The sequence below is a fragment of the Podarcis tiliguerta genome, assembly GCF_965153285.1.
Source record: "Podarcis tiliguerta genome assembly, chromosome: Z".
In the NCBI taxonomy this organism is placed as follows: Eukaryota; Metazoa; Chordata; class Lepidosauria; order Squamata; family Lacertidae; genus Podarcis; species Podarcis tiliguerta.
This window is the reverse complement of record NC_139553.1, coordinates 48,183,279-48,209,215: the sequence shown is the minus strand read 5'-3', so window position 1 is coordinate 48,209,215 and position 25,937 is coordinate 48,183,279. Positions and strand designations below refer to the sequence as shown.

Genomic DNA, 25,937 nt, shown 5'->3' with positions numbered 1-25,937 from the left:
AGACAGGTGTGCATGTGTGCAGGGTTGGCTCTCCAGCCATTCCTCGACACAAGGGCTTCTCTGCAGAGCACTAACTGAAACCTGGAGTCTACTTGTCTTTTTCTCACTGGAAAAGTGTTTGTGTGCATAGGTGCACTTCCTTTGCTGTTGGCTGGAGAAATATGCCTCTATTAAAATAGCTAAGGGGAGGAACCTGGTGAACATAAATGTTAGTTTGGCTAGCAAGTTTAGCCAAATACTGTAGACCCCTGGAATAGTAGTCTGAAGTGGTAGTTCCAACAGCAGACCATCTTGGCTGTGAGTCCTGGAAGACCAGCTCCCTGCCTTGCAGCCCTTTCTTCCACCTGGCCTGGGAAGGTGGGGCCCTGACTGACTCCAGCTACAAAAGCTGAGGTTGCTGAAGAGGCCACCTTGGTTGTTTCTAGTTGAAGACCTAGGTAATTGAGCCTGATCTTCCACAGCTGCTGCCCACCATGAACCACCATTGACAGGACTAGCAGCAACAGCAGCAGATATGATAATATTTTATCTTGTTAATTATGCTATTTAAATGTGCATTTTATATTTGACTTCCCTAAGTAATATTTTCTTTTGAAATGTTTAAGATTGTTTTGGTTAACTTTGCTGCATTAAATGTGCATTCTGTAGTTTACCCCCTTTGTAATGTTTTAATTTGAGATCTTTAAGATAACATTTTAGTTTCCTGTTAATTATGTTGCTTTGAATGTATACTTCATATTTAACTTTCTTCAGTAATGTTTTGTTCTGGATTGTTTTATTTGATGTTCTGATATTTTTTCTAAAAAATAGAAAGCAGTATAAAAATAATGATAATACAGGAGCTGAACTCTCCCCCTCAACTCCTGCCACTGGGACAGCTCCCCTGCCCACTCCCCAATTCCTGGCAAATAATCAAAAATCCAGACTTACGAATCAGAACCATCAGAATCTGTTTCATCGCTACTATGTCCTTCTGCTTTCCACCTCTTAAATCTATCAATAAGCTCCGTCAGATATGAAGTCTTCTTGGCATTTTTCAGAATGAATTTGTGCTTTAGAAGTTCTTTCGCTGTGGGACGCTGTAAAAGGCATGAAGTGGTAAATTGCAAGCAGAATGCAAAATGTTGACAATTATCTATAAAGGCCTCCCTTACCAGCCTGCCCGCTCCTTAAGATACACTGCTGAGGATTTTCTTTGGGTCTCGACTGTGACTGAGGCATGACTGATTGGAACATGGGAAGGGGCCTTCCCTATAGCGATTGATCTGCTGTGCTAAGGATTCCTTTGTGGTTACCATACTTATTATTTAGATTGGTTTAATCTCAGGGGACAGACAGTAGCTCTGCGATGGTGGATCTGCTAGCATGCAGAAGATCTCAAATTTGATCCCTGGCATCTCCAGGTAGAGATGGGAAAGATTCCCTGCCTGAAACCCTGGAGAGCCGCTACCAACCAGTACTGAGCAAGAAAGAGCAATGGTCTGGCTTCCCATGTTCATCAATCTGTTAGATTTTAGTGTTTTCCCCCCAACATTTGTAAGCTGCTGAACATTGCAAATGTAGTGGAAGGGAAGGTGCAGATATTTGCGAAAATAAATAAAAAATTACAATAGCTATAGTGCAAGTTGGCTTATTAGATCAGATTACATCTACTACCAAGCATTTTGTAATTGGATGGCAGTGCACTATTTGTCCAAACAACTCCATTCTCTTTATGTCTGAAAATTAGGTTTCTTTCCACTCTGCCTCTCCAAGAGCTCCGAGTAATCCAAAACTTTTCCTTACTTTTATGCCAACAAGCATTAGACCAATGAGAACGCTCAGGTTCTCTGCAGCAACTGTATGCATTAAAGCCAGAGCAGGAAACAGGATTATAACACAAACCACTGTGGTGCCTTTATTACAGAAGTCTTTTGGGAATAGATTCCTCTGAAGGAAACTGATGTGCAGACTGGAAGGGTTTAAGCTTGGATGACCTTCTGTTCCCTTCCAGGGTTTTCATTCCTCAACTGAACAGAGCATCCAACAAGCATTCAATTTGCCCCTGCAGCTCCACCCCCCAAAAAACACCCAGCTGATCTGATGCATGGATTTTCTCTATTCTATTGTGTTTTGTGCATACTCTGTACGCTGCCTCCTCAAGTAGATTAATGCCGACCTTAAAAAGTTTGAGAAATCTGGAGACTTCCGGGAGGGAAGATGGCTGGCTAGTCCTCAATTGCTGACAGTCCCTCAACAGAGATAATTATGCAGTGATTAACAATAGCCAAGATGTAAATCTTCATTATTACACTCTCTCTTTGAATACAGGGAGATCAAGGGATTAACCTCAAATGCTCTGAAGAAAGGTGTTCTTCACATCAGAGACCAGAAAAGTTTTTGGATGCAGGATACATCTTTGAGTGAGGAACTGCTATTGTGTCCAGACACCACATAATAGCCCTGAATGTTAGCCCTTAGGACAACAGGTCAGCTAAACCTCCCTTCTTTTAATTACTTTTAAGATTGGGATCAATTACGACTGAAGTGATCTGTCTGCCAATTAATTTTCACCAAGAACATGAACTGAGTGTGAGATAAGAGGCATTAGCTAACATGCTGAAAACAAAACAAAAAGTATCTTAATTATTTGTGATTAAGAAAGATTATAAACGGATCAGAATGCTCTGCTTGTTAAGCATCTTCAATTTATATTACTTTTTACTCTCAGTCCTTTTTGTGAAGTGCTGGCTTCAGAAGTGAAACTACAGTCCTGTGAGTGTGAAAGGAATGCACTTCTTAAAGAGACAGACACAAGTTTTCAAGGCAGAGACTTAACATGAAGACTAACTGAACCAAATGTGGCAAAGAGACTGTTGAACCCCTGCAATGACTGTTGGTATCATGCAGCAATTATTGGATGAGCAACTGAAAGACCTTAGAGCTAAGATGCATAAAATCTTGAATGAAAAAGGAGAGAACGATCAGACCAAAGAGTACACAGGACCTTAGGGGAGAGGGGGATACTGATAAAGATCTGCCTAAACGTGAGAGTGGAATGGTAAAGTGGGAAGCAGCAGATGATGAAATGAAAGAACTTCCACATAGGTGTCTGAAGGACTGAAACAGACAAACAATGGAGTTGTGATGCTGGAGAAGTGGAATGAAACCATTGATAAGCAATATCAAGAAACATCTTGAGATGGCAAAGATGGAGCCGAAAGAGAAAGGATCCTGTGTACAAGTTGGAGTGAATTCAGAGGAAAAAGCCATTAAGCCTCTGGTGATTCTTCTTAAAAAAGAATGGAAGAAACAGAAATGGAAGGAACTTTTTTTTTCTTTTCCTAATTTAGGACAGGAAATCATGGCCAACAGGAAATGGGATCAGAAGATCTGGAACTGGATGAATCTGGAACTGGCTGTATATTAATGAATATACATCAAATAAATAACTATGGGTTATTATTCTAATAACAGATATTGGAATTTCTTGGAGACAGCTTTTGTCATACCAGACTGGAGGAAGACTATTCTTGACATTTAGTGATAATAACCGTAGAGCCACTTTTGGACTTTTTGCATGAAAAGGAAAATGAATAAACTTGAGATGCCTGGTGCTGAAGATTGGGAAAACGTCAATAAGCAGGTTGAAGAACAGCTGGATATTACCCTGGAATACAGCTGGATACCATCCTGAACACTTTGAAAATTTTGAAATCTTTTTATATACATAATTGACAGACGAAGTATCTGAAGTCCTCCTTATTTATTTCTATCTATTTTTTAATATTTATTTCCAGTGTTTTCTCTTTTTCTTCCTTCTTCTATCTATTTTACTCTTGCTTATGTTGTGCTATGTTTTGGTTTTTGATGTCCTCTACTCTAGGTTAGGGGATACGGGTGGCGCTGTGGTCTAAGCCACTGAGCCTAGGGCCTGCCGATCAGAAGGTCGGCGGTTCAAATCCCTGTGACAGGGTGAGCTCCTGTTGCTCGGTCCCAGCTCCTACCAACCTAGCAGTTCGAAAGCACGCAGTGCAAGCAGATAAATAGGTACCACTGTGGCGGGAAGGTAAACAGAGTTTCCATGCGCTGCTCTGGTTTTGCAAGAAGCAGCTTAGTCATGCTGGCCACATGATCCACAAAAACGGTCTGTGGACAAACGTTGGCTCCCACGGCCAGTAAAGCATGATGAGTGCCGCAACCCCAGAGTCGTTTGCGATTGGACTTAACTGTCAGGGGTCCTTTACCTTTACTCTAGGTTAGTGAGGGTACACTTAGGAAGGTGATGGATGGAAAGTGAACGACCCTGTATGAGAGGCAGGCAAGGCAAGGTAAGATCTCCCAGGGTAGGAGTCTGGGAGAAGAAAAGAAAGCTCCCAGGTGAGAGCTGAGAGGGTCTACCCCCCCCCCTTTTGTGTGAGACAAGGGTTAAGATCAACCTCAGATAGAGGGCTTTGTTACCTCTCCCCTTTTCCTTTGTTGTTTCTTTTTTATTTTTATTTAGATTAGTTTTTCATTGTACTGTATGCTGAAAAGTTTAAACAACATTTTTTTTAAAAAAAGCCTGCAGCACTTTTCTCTGCCTTTTCTTTTGCATAACAAACAATACTGCAAGCACCCAAGTTTCCTAATGTTGAAGAAGTGAAATGTTAACACTTACAAATGTCGGGTCCTTATTCAGACATGCATCAATAAATTCTTTAAAGGGTTTGCTGAAGTCCCCTATTAGGGTTGGAGGGTTGTTTTTGGGAATGAGAAAGAGAACTCTCATTGGATGCATGTCTGAGTTCGGAGGCTCTCCTTTAGCCAGTTCAATAGCTGTGATTCCCAATGACCAAATGTCAGCCTGCAGAGAAAGAGGAAAGATAATAGTATCATATTTGTACAGCACTAGCTATCTTGAACAGTAAACTGGTAGCAGAAACTTTGTTTCCCCAATCATAGGCTTTAAAACTGAACCGATGCAAAACACACATGCACGCACAAATAGGATCCTTGTGCTCCAAGATATAACACAGCAACACTGAATAAATGTCTATCTACATGGAGCAAGTATATTCCTTCAAGAGCAAGTGCTAATTGTTCAGCTTTCAATATCCTTTGTGGGTCGAGCTGACGACAAGTTGTGGAAGTGCTCACTCAGGAGGGAGGGGAAAGAACAGTTGGGTGTGATTGTGCTGCGTTGAAAAGAGCTTAACAGGAAGCCCAGAAAACTCATGGAGGAAGTTGCAGTGAAAGAAGAGGAGTGTCTTGTTGCTCTGCAGCCTGAGAACCCTTAGTACATACCATCCTTCTGGTAACATATTTGCTTAGGCTTTCGGAGGAGAGCTTAGTAGACTTCTGAGCATAGTCAGGAGAAGACTGAAGCTCAATGAACACAGGAGGACAAAAGTCAGTGGAAATAAGTACTAATGCTCCTTTAGTGCTTGGAAGCTCATGAAGGCCCCTCCTGGTTTGTACACTCCACGCAGTTCTGGGCTATAATCACTAGTGCTAGAAACTTGCTCTTTGATCTTTAATACACATTCTCAAGCTGTCCTATAGATATAGGAATTACGCATTTGGAGGCATACCATACATTCTGTGGCAAGACTGCGGTTCTGAAAATCTCCAAATGTCTTGCACAAAATGAACACATCACTTCTAAGCACAAACCAATTTCAAAGAACTCACTTTTGAATCATAGGCTGATTGCTGAATCACTTCTGGTGCCATCCAAAATGGCGTGCCTACAAAGGTGTTCCTTTTAATCTGTGTATCAGTCAGTTGCCCTGCAACTCCAAAATCCGCAAGCTTCACATCTCCTTGCTCTGACAATAACACGTTGGCAGCTTGAAAGGAGGAGAAAGCAGAAAAAACTAATTAAAAAGCAGAAAGAACTATTGCTTGAAGGGATATGGGCTCTGCATTTATTTAAATTTATACACACCCTTTATATCTCTGTGAATTTTCTTCTCTGAATGTAGATAGTCAAGCCCTTTCAGTATTTCCTTGAGCATCGTAGCAATCTGGAACTCATCGAATGGGCCAGCACGGAGCTTTGGGAAGGAAACAAAGCATAATTCAAATAAAGCATAAACCCTGGCATCCACTGTTTGTTAACAGTTATTTGAAATGTCATTTTCCTTTTTTTAAAGATTTGCAGGAAAAGGTTCAAACACGGATGTTCCACAACAGACACTGTATAAATTCATAAACTTGGAAGAGTAACACAAGTAACTTGAAAACATTGTCAGGCAAACTTTAGGAAGGTTTTACTTTCCTAAGAAGCTTTGACTAATATAGCCTTTTAGAGAAGATAGCAAGAACACAGAACCATGGTATTACCTTCCCAAAAAATACATCCCACCTCACAGAATAGTAATAATTTAATTTATTAGATTATACCCCAACACCTTCCTGCAAAGGAGACCAGGGCTCACTATTAAACTACACTATGTATGGGCAACTGCCTCCATTGGCAGTAATATACTGTTCAATACAACAGCTGTGAGGATTTAGGTAAGAGGTTCATAAGACTGTGAGCCACAAACTAGAGCTGATTTGCACTATTATCACTCTCTAACACATCACTTGAGGATCTGCAGCCGAACACGAGTCAAATTCTGTTTACTGTTTGCTTCCATTTCCACTCTGCCCTTCACCAGGTTGTAATGTGCTGTTTGAGGTGAAGTGATCTGAATTGTGGGCCATTTACCATGTCATGCTTTAGTCAGTGTTTAGAGCTATAGCAATCAACATACATGGATTTGTGTGTATATGAACCATAGCCCTCAAAAATCTGTTCCATTGTCCCTAGTGGACAAGTGCCCCAAAACTCAGCGAACAGCAAGGCTTTTCTTACCTTTCCAAATTCCAGCTGAAAAAATCAGAAGGTGGCTGTTAGGATTGAACTGAGTGCTACTTATGTGCAGAGACCACTTGTAATTCTATGCTGTTGAAATTCTAGTGGGATTAAGGCACAGTTTGTACAGAGCTTGCAAAAATGTCATGTTGCTCAATGTTAATAATATTTCAGGATCTCATAAGCATAAACACTGAGCAGCATTATCTTACAGGAAAAGGGTGGGTCTCTTATATAGGGCTGTGGTGGAGCTGGACTGGGGGATAGGGGAAAACCACACATCACCACCCAAAGCGCTTTGCTTTTTTAGTCCCTCCTAGGCTGCATCCGTCGTGAACACTGTGTTTGTCATAAGTAAAGGGCCCTTTCATGGCTTAAATTTAAACTGCCAAAAATGGAAAAACCAGGTCAGTTTCAACATTGAATATTAACCATGCTTTTGCTTCCATAGCACACTCCTGGAATCTGCTTCCAAGAAAAACATTTCTGTGTATTCAAAACTGGTAAAACATCTCACCTTTCAGTTTATTAATGAAACTTTTGTTTTGACAGCAACAAATCTTCCTCATACTGAAAAGTAGAAGGTGTGGTACACTTTTTGGTAATATATTGTTTTTTAAGACACAAGGTAGACAACCTGAACTCAAACTCATCTACAACTAGACATAAAGGAACACTGTAGCCATTGCACCAAGAGGAGCATTGTGCCACAAGACAGCCAGCTTCTTTCCCAGAAAAAAAAAATGTTTGAGTTGGATCAGGGAATCCCAGGCCATGCCCAGACACTGAGTCATTTGGTAGCTTCAGTCAAAATCCTCTGAGCTTCAGTACACCAACTGCAAGTAGAAGGAACCATTGCCTAACTGACAAGAGTCCTACTACTACTACTACAATGACGACGACTACTATAAGTGCAACTGGCAATTTACACAAAGCAGTTACAAAATGACATGTCCCCTTCTTGGAGGAGGGAATGATCTACAGAAAAGTTACATAATGCTCTGAACATTAGCATATTAAGGAGATCATCTGGCTTCAGTGTTGAAATTTCAGAACTGTGAATTAAATTTAATGATGACTTCTGTCATAAATTACACTTGAAACCTATTCCTTGACATGGATATTTAAACTTCTTGAAAAAGGAAATATGTTCACTGAAAAAACTTCAAAAACTATCAACTCATAAATTATAAAAAGAAAGAGGTCACACTCTGAATATTAAGAATGTTATTACTAGATCACTGGATTGCTGTTATACAGTGGTACCTCGGGTTACATATGCTTCAGGTTACAGACTCCGCTAACCCAGAAATAGTACCTCGGGTTAAGAACTTTGCTTCAGGATGAGAACAGAAATCGTGCTCCGGCGGCGTGGCGGCAGCAGTAGGCCCCATTAGCTAAAGTGGTGCTTCAGGTTAAGAACAGTTTCAGGTTAAGAACGGACCTCTGAAACGAATTAAGTACTTAACCCGAGGTACCACTGTACTTTGAATTGCTTTACCCATATTTGATTGTTATTGTAATGATGTACTGAGTTGCATTCTTGTTGCTTTGAAATGAGCTACTTTTGAGCATTTTTACATGGATAGTAGCATAGAAATTTTAGTAATAAGTAAGAATGCAGAAGCTAACTAGAAAATGAACAAGGCACAAACCATTAGAAGACACTTACCAGATCCAGTGCTGATCCCCCACCTAAGTATTCCATGATTATCCATAACTTTGTGCCCTAAAAATGAATGCAGATAAAGTGTTAGGCTTTTCAAAAGAGATTAGTAGATCAGCTCACTTCATCATTTCAATGAACTGTTGGGTAGAAGGATCAGTTATAAAGACCACAGCGTGGCAGTCCACACAGTACCTAAAGGAAGGTGCTATATGCAGATAGTAGAATATTCTGATTCAATGGCTCGTCATATTTTGCTAATGCAGGACCTTTGTGAAAATAGTGTTAAGATTACTGAACCAATAACTGTTGTTGAAATAAGGTTTTTTGTTTTAAACGGTATCTATGTTTGAGTAAGGACATGGCAGTAAGCAGATTATTTTAGAAATGCAATGCCCAGCGTGGTGACAAGGGATGAAGCTGTTGCTGGTTTAATTAGGCTATAACTTTGTTGAAGCAATGCTCTCTCTGACTTGAGATCATATCACAAGGCAAAGAAGCACAGAGGGGCCCTCTTGGGAAATACTGGATGTTATTCTTGATCCCACTGCATTCCTCCAATGCTCAGAATGGTGGCATCCTTTGGCTGATAGATCTACTGTAGCCTTTGCCACAGAAGGTGGAACCTGCCCCAGTCATCTAAGTTTTGTTTACTTTCATTATGGATTATTGTAATGCACTCTCTGTGATCCAAAATATGGTAGCCAGATTTTTGTTTCGTGCTCACTATTCTGTCAGGTTAACTGGCTTCCTATTTGCTTCTGGGTTTTGTTGAAGGTGCTGGTTTACGATTTAGGGTATGACAAAACAAAACAAAAAACCACACACCTAATTTTTGTTTTGTCTTTTAATTGTTGGCTTTATTATATTTTATCTGTAATTGCTTTTACAAATTGGCTGTTAGTTATTTTTCTACTTTTATAACACAACAGATCGCAAATGTATGCACATTTAACTTGTGCACGTTCAGCTTTTAAAAATGTAAAAAGGGGGAGCAGAAAGAGGGTGGGCATCTGGCCGAAAAAACTTCAGCGGCCATACCAGGCATTGCACCCAATGTGTTTTGACTAAATGATTTTGGCTTTATGCACTATCCCTGAAACTCCCATGTAAGTTGTAAAAAGGTAAAGGTAAAGGTACCCCTGCCCGTTCGGGCCAGTCTTGACAGACTCTAGGGTTGTGCGCCCATCTCACTCAAGAGGCCGGGGGCCAGCGCTGTCCGGAGACACTTCCGGGTCACGTGGCCAGCATGACATCGCTGCTCTGGCGAGCCAGAGCTGCACACGGAACGCTGTTTACCTTCTCGCTAGTAAGCGGTCCCTATTTATCTACTTGCACCCGGGAGTGCTTTCGAACTGCTAGGTTGGCAGGCGCTGGGACCGAACAACGGGAGCGCACCCCGCCACGGGGATTCGAACCGCCGACCTTTTGATTGGCAAGTCCTAGGCGCTGAGGCTTTAACCCACAGCGCCACCTGCGTCCCATATGTAAGTTGTGGGTCTCCTTTATTTCATTTGGTTTTATAGTTAAACTATACAGCCGTACCTTGGAAGTCGAACGGAATCTGTTCTGGAAGTCTGTTCAACTTCCAAAACGTTCAGAAACCAAATCGAAGCTTCTGGTTGGCTGCAGGAAGCTCCTGCAGCTAATCAGAAGCTGCGGAAGCCCCGTTGGATGTTTGGGTTCCAAAAGAACGTTCGCAAACCAGAACAATCACTTCCGGGTTTGCGGCGTTCGGGAGTCAAGATATGGACTGTACAATGATAATCTTAGCATAAGAGTGGAACATCTATCAATAAAAACAGAGTTAGAGCCACTATTCCATTTTCCCTTTGCACCACCTGATCATCCATCCTGAGAGAAAAAAGTGCATCTGAAAAGCTTGCATGATGAACTGTGAATACTAACTAATCCTGAAGAAAGGTATTTTAATCTCTTCAAATACTGCTCCAATGACAAAGTTTTACCACTCAAGATATTTGCATCTGAACCAAATGGGCTATTTATACAGCTATGAGACTGTCAGTTAACCATTTCCAGGTGAAAATGCTATAATGTGAAAGTATGCTTCTTCTTTTTAACAGAAGACTTCCTCCACTTATTTTGAACTGTTTCGTTCTCTGACATCAATATTATATATTTGGCTGTTGTAATGAATCTGGAAAATGCTACATGGAAAACAGGTGAACTGCATTCCACTTATAAAGGATCCTAACAGTATAGTCATTAACAAGTTCCACTGAGCTCACTTGGATTTACCTTCTAATAAGTGGGTTTACAATTGGAATTGTTGAGACTATTTTATTAACTGGCATTTCAAAAGCAATATATATATACACACAACCCTCAAAAAACACTTTTTATATGTATGTGTGCCTATGTGCACATGGAGAGAGAAGAGAGACAGAGAGGGAGGGAGGGAGAGAAAACGAATAATCCTGGTCTGATTTTTAAAGTATTATTTGAGGTCTATTTTTAATAATAAAGACCATAAACAAATTGTCATATTAATTCTGCTCATGACATGAATTACATAAACAGTATTACCAACATAACCATGTGATATTTACAAAAAAAGGGCAGCTATTAGCAAAATAAAAAACAATGATAACACATGCTACTAAATCAACATTTGATCATCTCCTTCATACACAGGCAGAATATAGATTTTAGAACAAATATAACTGGTCTTAATCAAACATTTCAATTATTAGTTACAGATACTCAGAGCTATCAGCATAGCTAAGGGCTTCAAATGAAGGAAATTAACTGATAAGAGGCAATAGCCTCTCCACAAGAACATCAGACAAAAGATTTGTCAGCAATTTATTTCCATCTAAGGCTGAATTTTAGCCCAGTTCAATTTTCTGAATGCACACAAAATACGGATGTAATTGAACAAGCAAATAAAGGGGCAGTGCAGCCATACTCCATGTCCAGCACTGAATAGAGCACAGTTTGTTGAGAATCATGAAGGATTAGAGACTGTATTTATACTATGAAGGCTTGTTCCAATGGTCAGAATTAAGAGGGAAGGCATTTGCTACTTTTAGCACTTTTCACAAAGCCCAACTGTGCTAGGAAGAAAAACCTGCAATGAGCACTCATTCTCAGGCTAACACTGTGTGGATCACACAGATACCTTTGGATGGTTTGAGTGCAATCTACTTGCTGAGCCAAAATAAGCACTGTTTTTCCAAGAATGCCTCAATGAAGTCTCTGCTATAAGCTGTAGCTGAATGTGTATAGTTTTCACCTAGGCATCCAAGAACACTCCTTGGAAGTTACTACAGGACAAAAAAGTATAGCCTGTATACAGAGCAGAGGACAGCGCCTAATTATTGAATTTTGAACGATTTTTTGGTTAAAATTATGACGTGTTAGAGCAGGGACACGGAATCTCCAGCCCAGGGACCTAATTAGGTCCATCAAGTCTGAGAGTTTAGCCTGCTAGGCAGTTTTGCACAAACCATGGCCACTTTCCTCACACCTAATGCCTAATGTCAGGTGCAGAAACATTCCAAGTCATGGCTAAATTGAAAAATGAGCACACACTAAATGTGCTAAATTCCTCCTTTAAATCACCAACTTGAATTGAGGTTGGCAGTGTGAAAGATCTACCCTTGAAGGGGCTTGCTATAAGCACCAATTAGGTGGCTGGCGCTTACAGCAAACCCTGCTGAGATCTGCTGTGCTACACAGTTCCCAACTGGGAACTCTGAAGTGCCGTTGATCTCTGCCCAAAGCAAGACTTGCCACTTTCAGCAGGTATCTTTGCTTGCAACCTCACTGGACTTCAAGACAGGCTGCAAAGATCTAAAGGAATCAGAAACACATTTAAGAACGTGATCCCAATTATTTCTTTTGAAGTTGGGTCATCTGACATTAGGGTTAAAAAAATATTTCCATTGTAATTCCTGCCAAAGTGTCCTGGTCTGTAGAACCTTGGCAATTTGTGGTAAGATTGTGCTGTGATGTTTCTGTTCAATATCGTATGTTTGACTTTTCTGCATGTTATAAGTACTTGTGAAACCACACAGAATACCAGTCATAAGCTCCCTTAAGTCACTGACTGATTTTTCATAACAGTTTTACATTTTATTTTTTTTAGTATGGAAACATGGTTTGCTATTTTAAAAATACGGCCATTGAGGAAATGCAATTTGTTGCATTAGTTGAAATGTCTGATCCTAACTGGGGGCAGGACCAGGGAAGGCAGACCAGATTACCCTCTTCCCACAGTGTGTTAATGAGGACATTTTTGCTGGCATGCTAATGATCCAATTCTCCCTTGAGGATGAAATGGCTTCTTCTCTTCTAGCTTAGGCACTAGAACAAACACCAGACATCTCCACAGAAAAGTCCCAGCTTTCTGCCAAGCGGGGAGAATGCGGTTCTTCTGTAAAACCTTTAGGGAGGGCCTACTGGATTACTACTGAGTGTGATTCTGAATGTGCTGTTCTAGCAGTGGTGCTGTGTCTTTCTAGCTTAATGTATACCAATTTATTTTAATATTCTTTTACCTCAGCTTTATCTTTCTTAGCAATCTTCTTTAAAGTGAGATGTAGCTATTTTAGAGAACAAATGAAATAAAAAGGAGCAGACTCCTGAAGTCACACAGCAATAGGGTAAAGAATTAAAATACAGTTTGCTTCCTTACATAAAAGAAATACAGTGGTGCCTCGCAAGACGAAATTAATCCGTTCCACGAGTCTCTTCGTCTAGCGGTTTTTTCGTCTTGCAAAGCAACCCTATTAGCGGATTAGCGCTATTAGCGCAATTAGCGGTTTAGCGGCTATTAGAGGCTTAAGGGATTAGCGGATTAGCTGCTAAAAGGCTATTAGCAGCTTAGCGCCTTAGAAAAAGGGGGTGGGGAGCGGAAAAAACCCTCAAGAATCGCAAGACATTTTCGTCTTGCGAAGCAAGCCCATAGAGAAATTCGTCCTGCGAAGCACCCCTGAAAACGGAAAACCCTTTCGTCTAGCGGGTTTTCCGTCTTGCGGGGCACCACTGTAAAATGATTTAGGATGCTTGCTTCTGCTGTATAAGGAGAAGTGGTGTGTGTGTGTGTGTGTGTGTGTGTGTGAAGAGAGAGAGAGAGAGAGAGAGAGAGAGAGAGAGAAATCTGTGTATGTGTTGAAAGGGGTTGAGAGAGTGGTAACTGTGTTACGCAGAAAGATAAACATCTCAGGCTCAAACAAGTATGTATGAAAATAACTGAGGGGAAGAGGGAATGGATTTGATAGGAGAGAACAAAGCATTAAAAACTTTTTTTAAAAAAGAAAGACACCAGACAGGTAGCTTTCCACCCGACTTCTTTGTCTTAATATTCTCTAATTCCACATCACCCCTTTGGGAAACTCTTCATCTTCTCACAGTCCGCTCTATCCCTTCCCATATCTGTTGCTCCATGCACAGCATCTTCATGGAGAGCAACACCTCGGCAAACAATGGGAATTTTTGAAAACTTGTGGATTACTGAGGGTACAGAGGAGTGCCACTGGGAGGAGCACAGAGAGAAGAAAAGAGATGGTAACCTGTAGCAGCAAAACCAGACTTCTTCCTCTGCCCCACCTGCAATAAAACTGCTGTAAATCTCCAACTCTTTGACTTTATCCCCGAAGGTGCATTCCTCCATTGTCTCCAGAGACAGATAGATGCCAACAAGGGGAGTGAAATGATTTGGTTTCAAAGTCCATCAATAGAGAGTATTGCTGGTTTGTTTTGGGTTTTTAATCCAAGCTTTAAATGTATTTTAAAATCAATAAAAGCACAACTAAAGAAGACAACTGGCCAGACAAACAACTGGAAGGTGTGAGTTGAAATGTCTTTACAATTTTTGACCACACCAAGACCTTGGAATGCAAACTCCAGAACCACAATACGAACAGACCAAACTCAAACTCTATCCTTCACCCACAAAATGTGGTACCTAGTTTTTTTAAAAAAAATCTGATAGCATTCCATGGGTCTGCATCTCACAACATTAATCTTGCTGTTTTCAAAGAAAAGAATTGCATTTTTCCAGTAGACATGGAGCAACAATAAGAATTACCTTTAGATAGGAGCCATAGTACTTTGTTACGTAAGGGCTGTCACACTGGCTTAGCACAGTTATCTCTTGCTGGATGTCTTCTATTTCATCTTCTGCCTCCTCCAGGTCTATGATTTTTATAGCAACCACTTGTTGTGTCCGATTATCAATTCCTTTGAAGACTTCTCCAAATGAGCCTTTTCCAATACGTTCCAGTTTTGTGAAGAGTTCCTCAGGGTCAGCTCTATGATTCTGAAGGGAGTGGGAGGAGGGCACAAAAAGAAAATAGTAAGTGAGGTTTCTGCCTTTTCTCTCTCCAAGACTGAGGATTTTAATTCATATCAAGGGAATTATAGTAAAGAAGGGGGATATACTGACTAGCACTGGGCGATATTATCAATATATCACCCAGGACCAGTATGGGGGGGGGGGGGAGACTGCAATGACAGCTTCACTCAGTGGTATATTGCTGGTGAAACTGTCACAGCTCTTGAGCCCCTCTGCCTCCAGTGCCTGGCCAAGGAGCCCCGGGTTTCCTGCCAGCCGTGTGTGAGTGGAGCGGGGGTGGGGTGGGGGACTCATAGCTGGCTCCCTGCCCCCAGCAAAGCCTGGCCAAGGAGCCCCAAGCCCTCTGCCGGTTGAGTGCAAGTGGTGGAGGACTCGGGGCTCCCCCAGCTGAGCAGCAGGCTGGGCCAGCTGTATCGGCCACAGCCCACAAGGCGTGAAGGGGAAAGCGCCTCAGCTCCCAATGATGAGAGCTACGGCAGTTTCACCCAGCACCTTGTTGGCTGGGGCCAATGCAGTTTTTTACCGCCATGTTTGGCTGCAATACACCGTGATGTTGAAAACTCAACATTGCCCAGCCATAATACTGACAAGTCCACCCTGACATTCAGCACCAAATAAATCCCAAATTATTTAAACTAAGCCGAGTGTGTGTGTGATCTCCTAATCTTTGTGTAACATTTCACACAGCTTGAAGGGATGGAGAATGAAATGATAATGAAAAGTGATGGAAAGTTCTCTCTGACCACAACAGCAAGAAAACTGTCTTGTAAGAATCTGCGTAAATTACTAATCCCATTTATTAACATGAACTGCTAATTTCATTATCTGATATTAGTCACACAGATTTCCGAATCCCTCAAAGATAGTCTTTTTAATTACAGTCACCAATTGCAGCTGTGACACTACCCTGCTGAAGGAAAATCAGCAAAAGATTTGTGTATTTTAGAAAGGACTGTGACGAACCTTAGCAACAACTCAGGAAAGTTATAATAATGAAAAGAAAAGCTTCAGATTGTCACATCAGCAATAATCTACCATTAACTGGGGGCATGTGATCATTGTCTACAAAAGGAGGGATTTATTAAAATTCTGTCTGTGAACAATAGATAACCACAAAGTACATGCATACGTAAGATGGAAAAATCACCCATCATGTCTTTGTGAGGTTCAAAAAACCAAAACCCAGTCAAAGCAATTTATGTAATTTCCAGCAAAACCAACAAAAAGAGAGCCAGCATGGTGTAGTGATTAGAGAATGGGATTGGTACCTACAAGACCAGGGTCCCAGTCCCAACTCTGAGTGACTTGGCCAATTTCTGCTTTCAGCCTAACTTGCCTCATGCGGTTGTCATGAGGATAAAATGGGGAGTGTGTGTATGCTAAGAACCATGAATGCCACATTAAACTCCTTGAAGAAATTGAAAAAGATATACAGTGGTACCCCGGAAGACGAATGCCTCGGAAGACGAAAAACCCGCTAGACGAAAGGGTTTTTCGTTTTCTGAGGTGCTTCGCAAGACAGATTTTTCTAAGGGCTTGCTTCGCTAGACGAAACAGCCCTGCCTCTCCTGTCATGGCGACGGTCGCACGCTCGCTTGCCCGCTCCTCTGGCTCCCTCCCACCTTCCTGCTGACGGCTCCTCCGGCTCCCTCCCACCTTCCGGCCGAGCTTCCGGCTGCCTCGCACCGCTGCCCACCCCCCTCAGGAGCCGTTGCCGCCAGCAGCCAGCGTTGCAGCCGGAGTCGTGTTCCTGAGCCCCGCCGCCCTCCAGCAGCCGCGTCGTGCGGTGTCCACAAGGCGCGGGTGAGTCCAAGGACCGGCTGTGGCAGCTGCCCTGCTTCTCCCCACCCCTCCCCGCCGTGGTGCTTTGCAAGACGAAAAAACTCGCTCTACGAAAAAACTTGCGGAACGAATTTAGTCTTGAGAGGCACCACTGTATATGTAAAAGTAAGATTTAGCTAGGTAACTCATGTTTTTCTAGTTTAAATAAAAAATAAGATTTTATTAAGATTAATGTTAAAATAGATTAGTGCTATCTTCAATGAAATTCACAAAATAACCAATCAACCCACAGCTGGCTATGAATTTATTTTTGGTTTCTAATAAGAGTATTGATGGTAACAACAAGGACCTGATACAGTGGTACCTCTAGATGCAAACAGGGCTCCGGAACGCATCTAGTGACGGTGTGCATGCGCACGTTGCTTTTCGCCGCTTCTGTGCATGCGTGCGACGTCATTTTGAGCGTCTGCGCATGCGGCAAAACCAGGAAGTAACGCGCTCCGTTACTTCCGGGTTGCCGCAGAGCGCAACTCGAACGCGCTCAACTTGAAGCAAATTTAACCCGAGGTATGATTGTAGGTCATTTGTTAATGGCAGTATGTCCAACCCTTGCTAAACTACTTCTAAATAAACTGGTATTTAATCTCTTAAAAATATAATTGCAGCCTTTAGTATTATTAATCTTAAATGTCAGGGTTGAACTAGAGTCCTTGAGCCATGCAGTTCAAATGCTTTGTCGTTAGACTATAGATTCTTCCTACTGGAGGAGCGAGGATAGGAAATGCTATGAAGGAAAAATAATGCAAATGGTTGAAAATGCTTCCTCCCCTTAAAAAAGCTCAGTTGAAGGCTACATCGTGTTACATTTCTAACTGGCCCTTCCTTCAGAGAATGGAGATTTGAACCCTGGTCCTCCTAGCCTCAGGTTAACATTCTAAGCCATGGGTAGGCAAACTAAGGTTCACGGGTCGGATTAGGCCCAATTGCCTTTGGATCCAGCCTGTGGATGGTTTGAGAATCACCGCGTGGATCACCAGCGCACATGCATTCTTTCTCTCTCCCTCCCTCTCCCTCCCACAGAAGTAGCGGCGGCGCCTCCTCTCTCCCTCCTCCTGGCTTCTCCTCGCCCTGCCTAGAGGAGGAAGGGGGCTGGGCTTTATTGGTGCCAGCAGCAGCAGCGCTCGAGTGGCTGCCATTTTAAGCAGCCCCTCTCGCAAGACACAGGTAAGCAGCTACTGGGATTCGTGGTGCTCTTGCATCTCTCCTCCCCCCCAAAAAATATAGTCCGGCCCCCCACAAGTTCTGAGGGACCGTGGACCGGCCCCCTGCTGAAAAAGTTTGCTGACCCCTGCCCTAAGCACTATCCCATCACACTGGCTATGCTAATAGATGCTAGGCAGTAACACTTTGCAACCCAGGAGTTATCTTTCCCAGGAACTTTACTCAGCCCTTTGCAAATACAGAATTGCAAAGGCCCAGGGAACTTATGCACTACAAACAAGGCCTGAACCTGGAGCATGTTCCAATTTGTACTTTTTTTTAGTACAAGCCGCAGCAGTTGTGCAACATTCCCAGCTTGCCTAATTGTTCCTCTTTAGAAACCAGCTGATAATTGCATAGACTATTTCCTTCAGCTCTAAAACTGTTCTAAAGCCTCATGGAATTTTCCACTTCTAACTCTTCATCCCCAGCTGTACCCCACCCCAAGGACTGGATGCTACCAGAAAAAGGCAGGGGTACTGCTGCAAGAGGAGAATCAGGATGCTTGTAAAAAATCACCTCTCAAAGATAAAGAAACCAGCAGGGATTTTTCTTTTCAAGTTTACAAGGAAACATGTGTCAGTTTCCTAGATGTTTAGAAATAATGTAGGTTTTTCCAAAACTAGATATACTTTTAGAATCTCCCACTTTAGAAATCTGTTTAAAGACTGTTAGCAGCTGTATGCAAACATCATCTGAGTTGAAATAAAAAAGGCAAACATAACCAAATTCAGTAATCCAGCATTTAGCAAGGACTTGTTTCCTTAACCATTACATAAACCAGCAAAAACATAACATTATGTGTCAGTGATGCTCTTTGCTATTCAATACACTATGAGGGATAAAAGGGAAGCCAACCAATCTAGGAGAAGACCCCCTGAATGCAATAGACCTAAGTACCTTGATTTCAATAGGCCTCATCTGAGTATGACTTAATAGTGCAAACATCATAGGGTTGTCCTCTTTTTCAGGTCTGGTTGCAACATGAGCTTTTTCCTGGACAGGTCCTCTTTTTCAGGATTAAAATTTCTGTCCAGGCAGATTTTTAAAATTTGGCAAAATGTCCTGGTTTTTTTGTTTGTTTTTTGTTTACACTAATCCAAGATTTTTTACAAAAGATAAATACAATTTTTAAAGCCTCATGCATCACGCTCCCATTTCTCACTGTTTTTCATAAATGGAATATACATGTTAAACAGTTTAATAAATTGTTCTGTGCACACTTATGTTCACAAAGGTGTATGTGGCAAGTGAGAGAGAAATATGTATTATTATTATTATTATTATTATTATTATTATTACATTGAAAGTTAAGAACATTGCTGCTAACGATATATCTATCACAGCTTCTATAGCTGTAAGAGCTCTGTAGTTAAAAGCAGAAGTTGGCAAATGTGTCCTCTTTTTTTGCTCTTCAAAATATGGCAACCCTAAAACATCATGATAGTTGATGTCACATGTTCCATGACAAAAAAATACTTTTTTCAGTGGCAAGGAACTCTGAACAAAACAATAAGAAGTGACAGAATTCTGAAAACAATAAATAATCCTGCACTCACTGTCTAAATTAGCAGCACTTGTACTGAAGAGTCACTATCTATACTGTCACTTTGAAAATCCTCCGTAAGAACATAAGCAGAACCCTACTGGACCAGAACAAGGATCCGTCCAGCCCACCACCTTGTTCTCACAGCGGCCAACCACAGGCCCATGGGAAGCCTACAAACGTAACTTGACCACAACATTACTCTTCTCTCCTGCAGTTCTCAGCAACTGGCATTCAGCGGCATGCTGCCTCCATGGAAGTTTGTACATGGCCAGAAGCAATGTTAGCAGGAGACCTGTCTGCACTTCCCCATTCCCGCGTTTAGCAGGACCATTCTTTTTGTGCTCCCATTGTTTGAGACAAAATAGCAGGGAAAGTGCCCTCAATTATTCCAGCTCCCCGTGGCATTTTCAACTGTGTGAACTCAAGCCAATGATCCCCAGCAGCCAAGAGTGAAAGCGAACAAGCATCTTCGTAACTTGCAGGATTAACATTCACGGGTTCATCATTCTGTGTCAATCCTTAAGCCTAGCAAGAACCATGTATCAAAATATTCTTGGTGAGAAGAAGCCACGGTGCTTCTCATTGGAAAAGCACCCCTCCAATTTGTCATTCCCTTCAGCCTCCAGCAAGAATACTGTTCCCCATACACTCATCCACAAAGAGAACACTTCCCAAAATGGACAATGTTTTGGGGATTCTAAACTTCTCCTGGTTCATCAGTGTCCACTGGATGATACCAGATTGTGATTTTTTAAGCTTGATGGGGCTGGATCTCAGAGCTTGCCAATATATGAGACCCTTTTTTCAACTGAGCATATTTAAAAAAATTACACAGATGAAAGTCATCAACTAAAGCAACTAAGTTAAAGAAGATTCTCCTAAGGGTAGAGGTGAGTTTGCACAATTAAAAGTCAAAACAAGAAGTTCATAACTCCACAGCCCAATTTTGCCTTTCAATTTGCATTTTGATCCATCATGACATTCTAAGGATCTCTTAAGAACCATAATTGTAGCAGGACAGTTATTCTTAACTTTGTACTTACAGTACAAGCTATTCTATGTTATTTATTTTGGGGTCGCAGAGAGGCCTGAAAGGCAGCTCCCTAGGGAAGATTAAAATATTCATTTCAGGAATGTTATTTAAGTAGGATAGAAAACTAGAGATGGAAAATTGCCTATAAACATAGATCTCCAGAGAACACATGAACCCACTAGAACTGCCTTCAAGAAGCCATAAACTCTCAAGCTCCATTCCCCTTCTGTAATGTGGGGAGGATACTGACCTAACTTGATCTTACAGCTTGCAAGCAGGTCTGTGAAGCACTTTGAAGCCTTTCAAGTGCAAGATGGTAAACGCTATAAGTAATCATCAATATGCCTTTAGAACCATATTAAGACTTTCAAAAAAACAATTCATACATTTTATGATGTCAGTTGAACCCTCAACTTGAAGCAAATCCTAGCTACTTGAAAGCTACTTTATGCCCATCAGCATGTAGAGATATTAAAATAATACTACAAAATTTAGAATAAATTTAACTGTGGATAATGTGCCTAGCCTATAAAGGAAAGTCTTCCTATTAACAAACACTAAGGGAAGTTTGAAAGCAACAAGGAAGCACAACCCATATTCTCTTTTCTACCTCACCCCCCAAAGTATGGGATTACAGTGGTACCTCGGATTAAGTACTTAATTCGTTCCAGAGGTCGGTTCTTAACCTGAAACTGTTCTTAACCTGAAGCACCACTTTCGCTAATGGGGCCTCCTGATGTCGGAGCCCGATTTCTGTTCTTATCCTGAAGCAAAGTTCTTAACCTGAAGCACTATTTCTGGCTTAGTGGAGTGTGTAACCTGAAGCATATGTAACCTGAAGCGTATGTAATCCAAGGTACCACTGTATGATACTTTTGACAGACAGCAAAATAAAAATTGGAGGATTATCTCTATGTTGTGGACTCTTCTTCATTGGAGGTTTTTAAGCAGAAGCTGGCTGGCCATCTGTCATGGATACTTTAATTGAGGTTCCTGTGTTGCAGGCGATTGGACTAGAAGACCCCTGGGTTCCCTAACTCTACGACCTTTTTCAGCCCAAGGACCACATTCCTGTGTGGACAACTTTCCAGGGATGCCAGTGGTGAGCAGGGTCAGAAGCAGAATTACAACAGATGTGACTCTTACCTTTTTATGGTAGGTGACATTGCAGCCATGCCAGAGGTTTCTAACACCCCCCCCCCCATTCAACCACTACCTCAAGGTCACAGTTTAAAAATACATTCCATACGGGCAACAGCACCCATGGAGTGTGTGGAACTGGGCTGGTGAGAGGAGGTGTATCTTGGGAGGCACCCCAGGACCTGGAGGGCCACATTTGGCCCCCAGGATTGAGGTTACCCATAACTGGTCTATAGTTCTCTCCATTACAATAAAAAACACAGCAGTTATCTGTAAGCTAGTGAAAGAATCACATCCACCATGTTCAGGGAAGCCTTAGCAAAACAAATATTTACAGAGAGTTTAAGGATATCTGTCATGTCAGTATCTTCACTGGAATGTTCTTGAGATGTGACACTGCCCAATAACCTGGTGATTCTTGTTTGAGATTTCACACCCCTGTCATGAGTTGATATTCTGTTGTTTGCTTGTAACACTCCCATATTCTACCTTAATGTGCTGAGAAATCTTAGCTTGCCCAGTAGAAGAATCCTTTTGTTTAATAGGTTTTTTTCTTACAGTAATACCTGCATTGGAGTCATGAATTCAGTCGTGCAAAATATGGAATACAAACTACAGTAGGTAGCCTCAAAGAAAGAGTAGACGAGGAACTATTACCACACAGGTGGAGAGATGAAACATGAAGCAGTATGACTTGCAACAAGGAAATCTCTTTAATCTTTGTATGTTATATTTCATTGTTTTACTTCCTTCATTAGTTTGGGTCAGGAATACTTTTCAAGATGATGAAATCTAAATCTACATGAAGATATTTACCAAGCATTAGTGCACTGAATAATGTATCCACCTGTTCTGTAAACCAGCAAAGCCTTAGCATTTCCCAAATGCAATGCAATACACTTATCTAGGCTGGTATCTTATGGCTATGAACAACCAAGGGTTACTCTGGTAGCAATATACATTTGTGAATATTGTGAAGCAACTAGACAATGATCCAACACTGCTAGAAAAGCTGGACTACCCGTGAGACATGGGTCCAACGCCTAACAGAAAATAATGCCAAACTCAGCGCTGCAAGTGGCACTACTCTAGTGAGCAGTGGCGTTGCGTGGGTTGTCAGCACCCGGGGCAAGGCAAGTAATTTGCGCCCCCTAACCCGGGGCAAGGCAAGTAATTTGCGCCCCCCCCCCCCCCGCTGCACTGTCCTTCCCCCAGATAGTCCCTCTCTCTCTCTCCGCACCACATCGCATGCCTGGCACCCCCCTCCCTCCACAGTGGGCGGCGACCCGGCGGCTCGGATCGGATTTGCACAGCCAGCACTGCAGTGAGAGAGAGTGAGTGAGCCAGGTAGGGGCAGAGAGCTGCGAGTGCGAGCGCGCGCCCCGAGATGTTGAGCCCGGTGCGGCCGGCCCCCCCTGCACCCCCCACGCTACGCCACTGCTAGTGAGTAGTGCAAAAGGGGAAGAGTCCCTTCTATGCTTCAGAAGGCCATTAGTTACCTTTAATCCTGGCACCTACTCATATAGAAAGTAGATTTAAAATGCTAAAAGACTGGAGGTATATGCTCTTTTACTGACTCTACATGCCATAGTAGGAATCAACCATCTGTGAGGTACTAAACCCTAATAGTTTAAGGCAGTGGTTCCCAATTATCTAACTACTGAGGACCCCATTTTTCAAAAGCAAAGCCAAGAACTGCCTGTTTTTGAAAATTTTGATATCTATAGTAGTTTTTGTTATGTGAATGGTGCCACAGACCCCCTAGATGGGTTACGCTGACCCCTTGAGGTCTGCAGACCACCAACTGGGAGCCACTGGTTTAAAAAATAATGTATTTTGCCTTTGCTTGCAATTCTACAAGGAGTAACTGAATAGTCCTGAAAAGTGTTTTGCACTTAAAACTACAGCTGTCGTTTTCTGTGAAAAGCAGAAGTTTGGCATGTACATAAACTCTTACATCAGCCCTCAAAACAGGAAGGTTGTTAGCAATATCTGTCTGACACTGAGCAGTCTATGCAAAATTAATTTGTGTTCTCAAGTCTAACAAGTTAGCAGGTCTCAACATCACAGAAGCATCAATCAAAAGTTAACATGACTAGCTGCTCCAGGTCATACTGGAACACCGAGCTGCCTTCCAGAGTGGGTTGTCTGAGGCTGCAAATTAAGAACAATGTTTCTACCAGTCTATATCTTTGTGAACACCCACTTCAGTCAACACTGTTTGATCCTCCCTGCTATAATGCTAAATAACCTAAAACTCAAGAGGGAAAACAGTGCCTTTTCTCCTGACAAAGCAGTTCAAAGCTTGATCAAGATGACAACAGAGCAGGAATATCAAGAAGCACATAATTATTAACATGAAGCACTTTACTTTTATAAAACGTACAACAAATCATTACCCTTCATTACAACAAAGCACATAGTCTGCAAGTTTAAATGAATATTGATTTCTTCCCCAATTAACAGTTTTCAAGGGCTCTCTACTCTGCTCTCTATTGTCTTTGGAGCCAATACTGCAACCCTGACTACATCTGTGTTGAAAAGTGTCCCAATAATTTTAAAGGGATTTAAACCCAACTAGGTATTCTCAGGATTACAGCATTAGCCCTCTCACTAGTGTCTGATTGTATGCTAGAAATCCTTTTCTTAGTTCTATTTCTTTCCAAACTAGTTAAAATGTTCCAAGTTATTTTTGTTATCTTTAGAACTATAATTAGTCTTTCTACAGATTAAGTATTCCACATAAACCCATCAGAAGTGGTGATCTTTATTTACATCTTATCTAGAGCATATCATCTTCAAAAGGGTGGGTTTTTTGGGAGGGTGTCTTTTGTAAACAAGTTTCCCTCAGACTCCACAAACTTCTGGAGTTATGAGCAAGAAAGAATGGCTAATTTCATTCTGAAGGTTTTGTATTATTGCACCACTTTCTCTAACTGACAATAATTCGACTGCGGCAGACCAACACAGCTACCTACCTGTAACTAGTGCGCATTTGTTACACTTCATATACTTAATATTTGCTGCTTTTACTAAAGGAGTAAGTCTGCCTTCATTTTTTGACTATACTCTTTAAATATTTCTATTGTGACAATTGGAGTGCCCTCTGAAAACAGCTTTAAAAATAGTATTCTGCTGACCTGTTCTTCAGTATCAATATTAGCCTCCAAATTCCTATCGGCCAAAACAGGAGTTCTGTGTGCACATTTTTGAGCTATAAACTCCAGTTAAACCTGAAGAACCGTCACAGACTGAGAGCAAGCTGTGAATTCCATCCCATCACATGCAACACAACTGGAGTGTTGGCCAGTTTCCAAGCACAGCCTTTGCATAGATATGCCAACAAACATGATTTCAATCTGACAGATATCGCTAAAGGCTGAAGGCAAGTTCTAATGTTTCATCCAGGAAAAGTAGCTGTACCTTTGTTTTCGAACAGCTTAGTTCTCGAATGTTTTGGCTCCCAAATGCCACAAACCCTGAGTGTTCCGGTTTGCAAACTATTTTTGGAAGCCAAACGTCTGATGGGGCTTCCGATTGGCTGCAGGAGCTTTCTGCAGCCAATCGGAAGCTGCACTTTGGTTTCTAAACCTTTTGGAAGTCAAACAGACTTCCGGAACGGATTCCGTTTGACTTCCAAGGGATGAATGTAATGTGAACCAAGGGCTGTGAAGCTGCTACATTTTCTGGGGATGCAAAGTCCCAACACAACTCCCTCTTCAATTGAACAAGTATTCCTGTACTCCTTCAAACGCATCCAGAATGGCATCAATAAGGTTGGAATCTCAGTATCCCCTCATGGTGGTTGCCATGTTTACCTGTTCAGGAAGTTACCTGTTCAGGATGGGGCTGCACTGGCTCTGAAGGAACAAGTGCATTGCTTGGAGTACTCCTGAAAACACATTTGCAGCTAGAAGTCCAAGTGTCCTCTGTGGACAGGAGTGCCTTTTATGAGCTTCATCTCGTTCATCTGGAACTACAGCTGTTCCTGAACAGGGAAAGCCTGACCACTGCAGTTCACCAAGTGTTGGAAACCTCAAGGCAAGACTACTGTAATGTGCACTATGTGGGGCTGCCCTTGGGTCTGGGTCAGAAACTCCAGCTGGTGCAGAATGTGGCACTCAGACTGCTGAAAGGAGCTCCTAGTTGAGAACACATGAAGACATTGTTAAAACAGGAGCACTAGCTGCCCATTTACTACTGAGCTGCGGTCATGGTTCTTGTATGAATTTACAAAGCCTGAACAACTTAGTTGTAGAGTGCCTCAAGAATTACCTGAACCCTTACATCCCAGATCGATCACTGAGATCACCTGCAGGAGCATCGCTGGTCATTCCCTGAGTTGGTAAGGCTCATTTGATA

The 25,937-nt window shown here is 41.9% G+C and overlaps 1 protein-coding gene across 2 annotated transcripts in view; it reads right to left on the bottom strand.

Moving 5' to 3' along the window:
* STK26 (serine/threonine kinase 26) overlaps positions 1-25,937 on the bottom strand; it is a gene marked incomplete at its 3' end in the record, with an annotated part of 44,260 nt that overhangs the window by 6,582 nt on the left and 11,741 nt on the right. For both annotated transcript variants that reach the window (XM_083422661.1, XM_083422662.1), the window contains exons 3-8: positions 14,545-14,775; positions 8,496-8,552; positions 5,909-6,017; positions 5,653-5,810; positions 4,640-4,825; positions 931-1,079 (exon numbers count right to left, since the gene is read on the bottom strand). In XM_083422661.1, coding sequence (XP_083278787.1) covers positions 931-1,079; positions 4,640-4,825; positions 5,653-5,810; positions 5,909-6,017; positions 8,496-8,552; positions 14,545-14,775 — 890 coding nt within the window. The remainder of the gene's footprint in view (positions 1-930; positions 1,080-4,639; positions 4,826-5,652; positions 5,811-5,908; positions 6,018-8,495; positions 8,553-14,544; positions 14,776-25,937) is intronic.